The 9,218-nt window shown below is 48.0% G+C and overlaps 1 protein-coding gene across 1 annotated transcript; it reads left to right on the forward strand.

Moving 5' to 3' along the window:
- Positions 1 to 1,899: 1,899 nt before the first annotated feature.
- LOC119163245 (uncharacterized) lies at positions 1,900 to 3,447 on the forward strand. Its single transcript, XM_037415201.2, has one exon. It carries the CDS (start codon positions 1,912 to 1,914, stop codon positions 3,445 to 3,447), a length of 1,536 nt encoding a protein of 511 aa, XP_037271098.2. The 5' UTR covers positions 1,900 to 1,911.
- The last annotated feature ends 5,771 nt before the right edge of the window (positions 3,448 to 9,218 follow it).

The following is a 9,218-nucleotide window of genomic DNA, read 5'->3' on the forward strand; positions in this document are numbered from 1 at the left end:
CGACTGTCTCCGTGGCGCAATCGGCTAACGCGATCGGCTGTTAACCGAAAGGTTGAAGGTACGAGCCCTCCCGGGAGTGGTGTGTTGCTTTTTTATTTTGGGCTGATAGCTTTGAAGATATGTTCTGATTGTGGTGAGAGTGGAGCACGACTGTCTCCGTGGCGCAATTGGCTAGCGCGATCGGCTGTTAACCGAAAGGTTGGAGGTACGAGCCCACCCGGTGGTGGTGCGGCGCTTTTTTTTCTTTGGGCTGATAGCTTTGAAGATATGTCCTGATGGTGGTGAGAGTGGAGCACGGCTGTCTCCATGGCGCAATTGGCTATTCGATCGGCTGTTAACTGAAAGGTTTGAGGTTCGCGCCCTTCCGGGAGTGTTGTGTTGCTTTTTTTATTTTGGGCTGATAGCTATGAAGATATGTATTGATGGTGGTGAGAGTGGAGCACGACTGTCTCCATGGCGCAATTGGCTATTCGATCGGCTGTTAACTGAAAGGTTTGAGGTTCGAGCCCTTCCGGGAGTGGTGCGGCGCTTTTTTTTCTTTGGGCTGGTAGCTTTGAAGATATGTTCTGATGGTAATGAGGGTGGAGCACGACTGTCTCCATGGCGCAATTGGCTATTCGATCGGCTGTTAACTGAAAGGTTTGAGGTTCGAGCCCTTCCGGGAGTGGTGCGGCGCTTTTTTTTCTTTGGGCTGTTAGCTTTGAACAAATGTTCTGATTGTGGTGAGAGTTGAGCACGTCTGTCTCCGTGGCGCAATTGGCTAGCGCGGTCGGCTGTTAACCGAAAGGTTGGAGGTTCGAGCCCTCCCGGTGCAGGTGCGGCGCTTTTTTTCTTTGGACTAATAGCTTTGAAGATATGTCCTGATGGTGGTGAGAGTGGAGCACGACTGTCTCTGTGGAGCAATTGGCTAGCGCGATCGACTGTTAACCGAGAGGTTGGAGGTTCGAGCCCACCCGGTGGTGGTGCGGCGATTTTTTTCCTTTGGGCTGATAGCTCTGAAAAAATGTTCAGACGATGGTGAGAGTGGAGCACGGCTGTCTTCATGGCGCAAGTGGCTATGCGATCGGCTGTTAACTGAAACGTTGGAGGTTCCAGCCCTCCCGGGAGTGGTTTGTTGCTTTTTTTTTGGGCTGATAGCTTAGAAGATTTGTTCTGATGATGGTGAGAGTGGAGCACGACTGTCTCCGTGGCGCAATTTGCTAGCGCGATCAGCTGTTAACCGAAAGGTTGGAGGTACGAGCCCACACGGTGGTGGTCCGGCACTTTTTTTTTCTTTGGACTGATAGCTCTGAAGAAATGTTCTGACGGTGGTGAGAGTGGAGCACGACTGTCTCCGTGGCGCAATTGGCTATGCGAAAGGCTGTTAACCGGAAGGTTGGAGGTTCGAGCCCTCCCGGGATATGTGTGTTGCTTTTTTTGAGGCTGATAGCTTTGAAGATAAGTTTTGATGGTGGTGAGAGTGGAGCAGGACTGTCTCCGTGGCGCAATAGGCTAGCGCGATCGGCTGTTAACCGATAGGTTGGAGGTACGAGCCCACCCGGTGGTGGTGCGGCGCTTTTTTTCTTTGGGCTCATAGCTCTGAAGAAATGTTCTGACGGTGGTGAGAGTGGAGCACGACTGTCTCCGTGGCGCATTTGGCTAGCGCGATCGGCTGTTAACTAAAAGGTTGGAGGTACGAGCCCTCCCGGGAGTGGTGTGTTGCTTTTTTTTCTTTGGGCTGATAGCTTTGAAAATATGTTCTGATGGTGGTGAGTGTGGAGCAGGACTGTCTCCGTGAAGCAATTGGCTAGCGCGATCGGCTGTTAACCGAAAGGTTGGAGGTACGAGCCCACCCGGTGCTGGTGCGGCGCTTTCTTTTCTTTGGGCTGATAGCTTTGAAGATAGCTTTGTGGACGCGGCAGCAACGCCGTGATGATGTCGCCTTACGTGCGTCTACTTGTGCAGGTTTTGGCGTGGTTCTTCGCGGACGCAGCAGCGGCCTATGTTATTGCTGGACAACACTATCAATGGACCCCGATGGAGAATGCGCACCAGCCCTCGAAGGAACTTAACCACTGCGCATCTAGATCAACGCCAGTGGCGTCAACGATGCTGTGCCACGTAGACTTCGTCGACTGCGCACCCCCGTGGAGCACGATGACGTCCTCCTCCTCCCCGATAGCAAGCTGCCCGGAGCATATAAAAGCAAGGGTCATGGTCTCGACCTTCAGTGGACGCGGCAGCAACGCCGTGATGATGTCGCCTTACGTGCGTCTACTTGTGCAGGTTTTGGCGTGGTTCTTCGCGGACGCAGCAGCGGCCTATGTTATTGCTGGACAACACTATCAATGGACCCCGATGGAGAATGCGCACCAGCCCTCGAAGGAACTCAACCACTGCGCATCTAGATCAACGCCAGTGGCGTCAACGATGCTGTGCCACGTAGACTTCGTCGACTGCGCACCCCCGTGGAGCACGATGACGTCCTCCTCCTCCCCGATAGCAAGCTGCCCGGAGCATATAAAAGCAAGGGTCATGGTCTCGACCTTCAGTGGACGCGGCAGCAACGCCGTGATGATGTCGCCTTACGTGCGTCTACTTGTGCAGGTTGGTGATCGAAAGTATGGTTTTCGTAGTAACTGTACCTGCCTGATTGTGCTGCCGTGTCCACACACTGTTCTTGGTTGCTTAAATGACTGTGTTTCAGTTGTAAGCCTGTTACTGAAGTTGTCCGGTGACGTAGAGGAAAATCCTGGGCCCGAGGTTGAAAAAATGCTGGAGGAAATATTAAGTAACCAGACTAAACTACTAGCAAAAGTTAATGAAATTCAGGCCAAGCAGACATCTACGGATGCCAGCATTTCCGACATGCATGTTAGGCTCCAGACTATTGAAAAACAACTTGAAGGGTTGGGTGAAATACAGAGCCGGCTTACAATGATAGAATCAAGTGTTGGTCGCCATGACAGTGAATTGACGGCTCTTGCCAGGCAGATCGATGATTTAGATAATCGTTCTAGACGCAACAACCTTTTAGTACGCGGAGTGGAAGAAGATGAATTTGAGGATGAGGCAGTACTCTTAAGCAAGGTGAATGACGATATCTTTGAAAAATTACTTGGCTCAAAGTGTAGCTCCATTGAGAGAATTCACCGTCTAGGAAAGAAAATACCTGGAAGAAGCCGTCCAGTCATCTTGAAAGTAGGAGACTTCAGGGACAAAACCAAAATACTGAAAAACTGCCGCAACCTCAAGGGGACACAATTCAGTATCAGCGAAGATTACTCTAAACGAGTAGTTGAAATCAGAAAACAACTATGGATTTCATCAGCGGATGAAAGAGCAAAGGGAGCAAAGGTTAAACTAATCATCGATAAATTGAAAGTAAACAACGTTCTCTATGGCTGGAATGAGGTTACCAACGAGCGATTCAGGTATGCTAGCCCAGGTATTACCAGCTCTGACTGACGCCAATCGAGACCAACCGCATCTGTTAAGGTTATTAATGTAAACGCCAGAAGTTTGCTGAATAAAGCTGATGCAGTTGAAGCCGCAATCCTGGAGCATGAACCGGATATAATGGTCGTAACAGAGACTTGGTTACACACGGATGTAGCAGATTTTGAAGTAACACCTACAGGTTACACAATTGTTAGAAAAGACCGGCAAGGAAGAGGTGGTGGAGTTGCGTTTCTTATTAAAGACAACATTAGGTTTTCAGTGTTGGATGATAACTATGACATAGAAATGTTGTGGATTAGGTGTGGGTTCAGCGAGCGAACTGTGTATATTGGAGGGATTTATAGAGCGCCAAATTCCCCTCTTGATATAATCGCAAAGCTAAGAAATTTTATGGATTCTAATTTTAGTCTCCAAGATAACGTATTATTATTAGGGGACTTTAATCTTCCGGATATTAATTGGCTATCCCAGTCTCCTGGATCGGAACAGGTTGCAAGTGCTGAGCAACTACTGGAGCTGGCATTCTGCTACGGGCTAACGCAAACTGTCACTGAACTTACTCGGATAGGGACTACAAGGTCATCTATCCTTGATTTGGTTTTTGTGTCCCCAAAGCTGTTGCCGTTACTCAGCCGTTGTGAAGTTGTAGAAGGCCTATCCGACCACAGAATGGTAGTAACGCACCTAGCATTGTCCCCAGACACCTTGGGTAAACCCACACTTAGCACTGTATTGAATTTTATGGCGGCTGATGATGTGTCTATTCTGGACTATCTTGAAAGGTCCTTTGACGAATTTCAGGTCCTATACAACACTGACTGCAGCACTGATAGGCTATGGCATTTCTTTTCAACTGTTGTAGGGAAGTGCATAGACAGCTATGTACCTAGGATTAGAAAACGCATTTGTAAAACCAATCCCTGGATCACCAGAGAAATCATTCACATAAAAAGAAAACTAAAACGGATACGGAAATCTTGTGCAAAAAATTGTACCCCTGAAGGAACAGCTTGCATTTCTTCAATGAGACAAGAACTGAAACGTCTGATCAAGCAGTCCAAGGATCGGTTTTTCAATGTGACATTGACGAAATACTTGAAGGAAGCCCCCTCAAGGTTTTGGCGCTTTGTAACTCCCCCAGCAAGCTCTCCGAGGCCACCTGAAATTACTCAACAACGTGTTGATGATTTCAATTCTTTTTTTGCTTCTGTGTTTACTCATGATAATGGCAATTTGCCCGAGTTTTCTACGTCACCATTGCAGCGGCCGATCGATGATGTGGAAATTAGCGAAGAGGGTGTTCTAAATCTTTTACTTAATATAAATACAAGAAAAACCCCCGGCCCTGATGGTATACCAAACGAATTTCTGTACAGATATGCTGAATGGGCGGCTCGCTTCCTTACAAAAATTTTTCAGTCGTCCCTGCGCAGTGGCTCTTTCCCACTAGCGTGGAAACAGGCTAAAATTACCCCTGTTCACAAAAGTGGCTCCTCTCGAGACGAGCGCAACTACCGTCCTATTTCGCTTATCAGTACATGTTCAAAGATACTCGAGCACATTATTAACAAACACTTGATGTCCTATCTTGATACGCACAATCTATTATCTTCGAAGCAGCATGGCTTCCGCCGAGGCTTATCTACAACAACTCAGTTAATCGGATTTGTTCATGATCTTTCAAAAACAATCAATTTGCGTGGTCAAACTGATGTGGTATATTTGGATTTCGCAAAGGCATTTGATAAAGTGTCGCACTCAAAGCTCCTGTCTAAAATTGACAAAACGTTTCAAAATAGTCACTTGACAAAATGGTTTTCATCCTATCTCAGCTGCCGTCAGCAGTTTGTTCAAATAAAAAATAAACAGTCTAGAGCAGTTGCAGTGAATTCTGGAGTTCCCCAGGGGAGCGTGCTGGGTCCCCTTTTATTTTTGTTATATATAAATGACCTACCAAACCGCGTTACGGTCCCGATAAGGTTGTTTGCCGATGACTGTGTTGTTTATAGTAGAATCGAGACTGAACATGACCAAGTTAATCTAAACAACAATCTTCAAAGAATAAAGGATTGGTGCGAAGAATGGCAAATGAGTTTGAACACAGAAAAAACAGTCTTTATGACTATAACTAGAAAGAAAGCACCTCTAGATTACAACTACCAGATTGGCAATGCTTTCCTCAAGCGTGTACAAAACTATAAATATCTTGGGTTATGGTTCACGCCCGACCTCCGGTGGAACACTCATATTGATAATGTATGCTCCAGGGCTACCAAGGCATTGTATAGCCTTAGACGTAACCTTTATACCGCCCCATCTGATATAAAGTGTCTTGCTTACAAAACTCTTGTCAGACCCATTATCGAATATTCTAAAATTGTCTGGGACCCTTACACAAAGACAAACTGCAATAAAATAACAAAAATACAGCGACTTGGTGCGAGATTTATTTTTAATAAATATAGCCGACATCATTCTCCTACTGAACTCTGTAAAAAAGCTGGACTGGATAGTCCTGAACTTAGGACGAGGATTGAGCGTCTGAAATTCCTCTTCCAGTTAATTCATAATCAATTTAAACTAAACTATTCAGATTACTTCCAGGTCAACACACAAGAACACTCCAGACATCGCCATAATATGTATATACCACCCCTAGTCCCACGTAACGATTGCTTTAAGTTCAGTTACTTTCCACGTGCTATTGAAGATTGGAATATGCTGCCAGAGTCTATAATTGGTTGTTCCTCGCTTACATCATTTGAACTGAATCTAAAACGTTTATTTTCCGAATAACAGTGACATATGTTTTTTTTTTTTTGCGTGTGTGTGTACTTTTTGTTGGTTGCATGATCCTGCAGTAGTTGTCTTTCAAATCTTCAGTGCGGTGCAAAAGTGCCGCCTCAAATGCGTCATGTGCTGTTCTGCGCGTATGTATTGCATCGCATGTGTGTTCCATTTATGTATGTTATGTATAACTTCGAGTTGCTGGTCACAATAATACCGAGAAATTATCTCGAGACCTGTACGGTACTTCTTTTTTGCAAATAATTGTTTGTACTTCCACCCTGTAACGGCCCACTTCTGGGCTAACAGTATAAATAAATGAAATGAAATGAAATGTTCTCATGGTGGTGAGAGTGGAGCACGACTGTCTCCGTGGCGCTATTGGCTAGCGCGATCGGCTGTTAATGTTAACCGAAAGGTTGGAGGTTCGAGCCCACCCGGTGGTGGTGCGGCGCTTTTTTTCTTTGGGCTGAAAGGTTTGAAGATGTGTTCTGCTGGTGGTAAGAGTGGAGCACGACTGTCTCCGTGGCGCAATTGGCTAGCGCGATCGGCTGTTAACCGAAAGGTTGGAGGTTCGAGCCCTCCCGGGAGTGGTGTGTTGCTTTTTTTATTTTGGGCTGATAGCTTTGAAAATATGTTCTGATGGTGGTGAGTGTGGAGCAGGACTGTCTCGGTGGCGCAATTGGCTAGCGCGATCGGCTGTAAACCGAAAGGTTGGAGGTACGAGCCTACCCGGTGGAGGTGCGGCGCTTTTTTTTCTTTGGGCTGATAGCTTTGAAGATATGTTCTGATGGTGGTGAGAGTGGAGCACGACTGTCTCCGTGGCACAATCGGCTAACGCGATCGGCTGTTAACCGAAAGGTTGAGGGTACGAGCCCTCCCGGGAGTGGTGTGTTGCTTTTTTTATTTTGGGCTGATAGCTTTGAATATATGTTCTGATGGTGGTGAGAGTGGAGCACGACTGTCTCCGTGGCGCAATTGGCTAGCGCGATCGGCTGTTAACCGAAAGGTTGGAGGTACGAGCCCACCCGGTGGTGGTGCGGCGCTTTTTTTTGGGCTGATAGCTTTGAAGATATTTCTGATGGTGGTGAGAGTGGAGCACGACTGTCTCCATGGCGCAATTGGCTATTCGATCGGCTGTTAACTGAAAGGTTTGAGGTTCGAGCCCTTCCGGGAGTGTTGTGTTGCTTTTTTTATTTTGGGCTGATAGCTTTGAAGATATGTATTGATGGTGGTGAGGGTGGAGCACGACTGTCTCTGTGGCGCAATTGGCTAGCGCGATCGGCTGCTAACCGAAAGGTTGGAGGTTCGAGCCCACCCGGTGGTGGTGCGGCGCTTTTTTTTCTGTGGGCTGATAGCTTTAAAGATATGTTCTGATGGTGGTGAGAGTGAAGCAGGACTGTCTCCATGGCGCAATTGGCTAGCGCGATCGGCTGTTAACCGAACGGTTGGAGGTTCGAGCCCACCCGGTGGTGGGGCGGCGCTTTTTTTTCTTTGGGCTGATAGCTTTGAAGATATGTTCTGATGGTGGTGAGAGTGGAGCAGGACTGTGTTCCTGGCGCATTGGGCCAGCGCGATCGGCTGTTAACCGAAAAGTTGGAGGTTCGAGCCCACCCGGTGGTTGTGCGGCGCTTTTTTTTCTGTGGGCTGATAGATTTGAAGATATGTTCTTATGGTGGTGAGAGTGGAGCAAGACTGTCTCCATGCGCAATGGGCTGGCGCGATCGGCTTTTAACCGTAAGGTTGGAGTTTCGAGCCCTCACGGGAGTGGTATGTGTCTTTTTTCTTGGCGGTAATAGCTTTGAAGATATGTTCTGATGGTGGTGAGAGTGGAGCAGGACTGTCTCCGTGGCGCAATTGGCTGGCGAGATCGGCTATTAACCGAACATTTGGAGGTTCCAGCCCTCCCGGGTGGGGTGTGGTGCTTTTTTCTTTGCGCTGATAGCTTTGAAGATATGTTCTGATGGTGGTGAGAGTGGAGCACGATTGTCTCCGTGGCGTAATTGGCTAGCGCGATCAGCTGCTAACCGAAAGGTTGGAGGTTCGAGCCCACCCGGTGGTGGTGTGGCGCTTTTTTTTCTGTGGGCTGATAGCTTTAAAGATATGTTCTGATGGTGGTGAGAGTGGAGCACGACTGTCTGCGGGGCGCACTTGGCTAGCGCAATCGGTAGTTAACCGAAAGGTTGGAGGTTCGAGCCCACCCGGTGGTGGTGCGGCGCTTTTTTTTCTTTGGGCTGATAGCTTTGAAGATATGTTCTGACGGTGGTGAGAGTGGAGCAGGACTCTCTCCGTGGCGCAATTGGCTAGCACGATTGGCTGTTAACCGAAAGGTTGGAGCTTCGAGCCCACCCGGTGGTGGTGCGGTGCTTTTTTTTTCTTTGGGCTGATAGCTTTGAAAATATGTTCTGATGGTGGTGAGAGTGAAGCAGGACTGTCTCCGTGGCGCAATTGGCTAAAGCGATCGGCTGTTAACCAAAAGGTCGGAGGTTCGAGCCCACCCGGTGGTGGTGCGGCGCTTTTTTTTTGGGCTGATAGCTTTGAAGATATGTTCTGATGGTGGTGAGAGTGGAGCAGGACTGTGTTCCTGGCGCAATGGGCCAGCGCGATCGGCTGGTAACCGAAAAGTTGGAGGTTCGAGCCCACCCGGTGGTTGTACGGCGCTTTTTTTTCTGTGGGCTGATAGCTTTGAAGATATGTTCTGATGGTGGTGAGAGTGGAGCAAGACTGTCTCCATGCGCAATGGGCTAGCGCGATCGGCTTTTAACCGTAAGGTTGGAGTTTCGAGCCCTCACGGGAGTGGTATGTGTCTCTTTTCTTTGCGGTAATAGCTTTGAAGATATGTTCTGATGGTGGTGAGAGTGGAGCAGGACTGTCTCCGTGGCGCAATTGGCTAGCGCGATTGGCTGTTAACCGAAAGGTTGGAGGTTCGAGCAGCCCACCCGGTGGTGGTGCGGTGCTTTTGTTTGGGCTGATAGCTTTGAAGATATGTT

This window comes from Rhipicephalus microplus, unplaced genomic scaffold (genome assembly GCF_043290135.1).
Source record: "Rhipicephalus microplus isolate Deutch F79 unplaced genomic scaffold, USDA_Rmic scaffold_14, whole genome shotgun sequence".
NCBI classification, from domain to species: domain Eukaryota; kingdom Metazoa; phylum Arthropoda; class Arachnida; order Ixodida; family Ixodidae; genus Rhipicephalus; species Rhipicephalus microplus.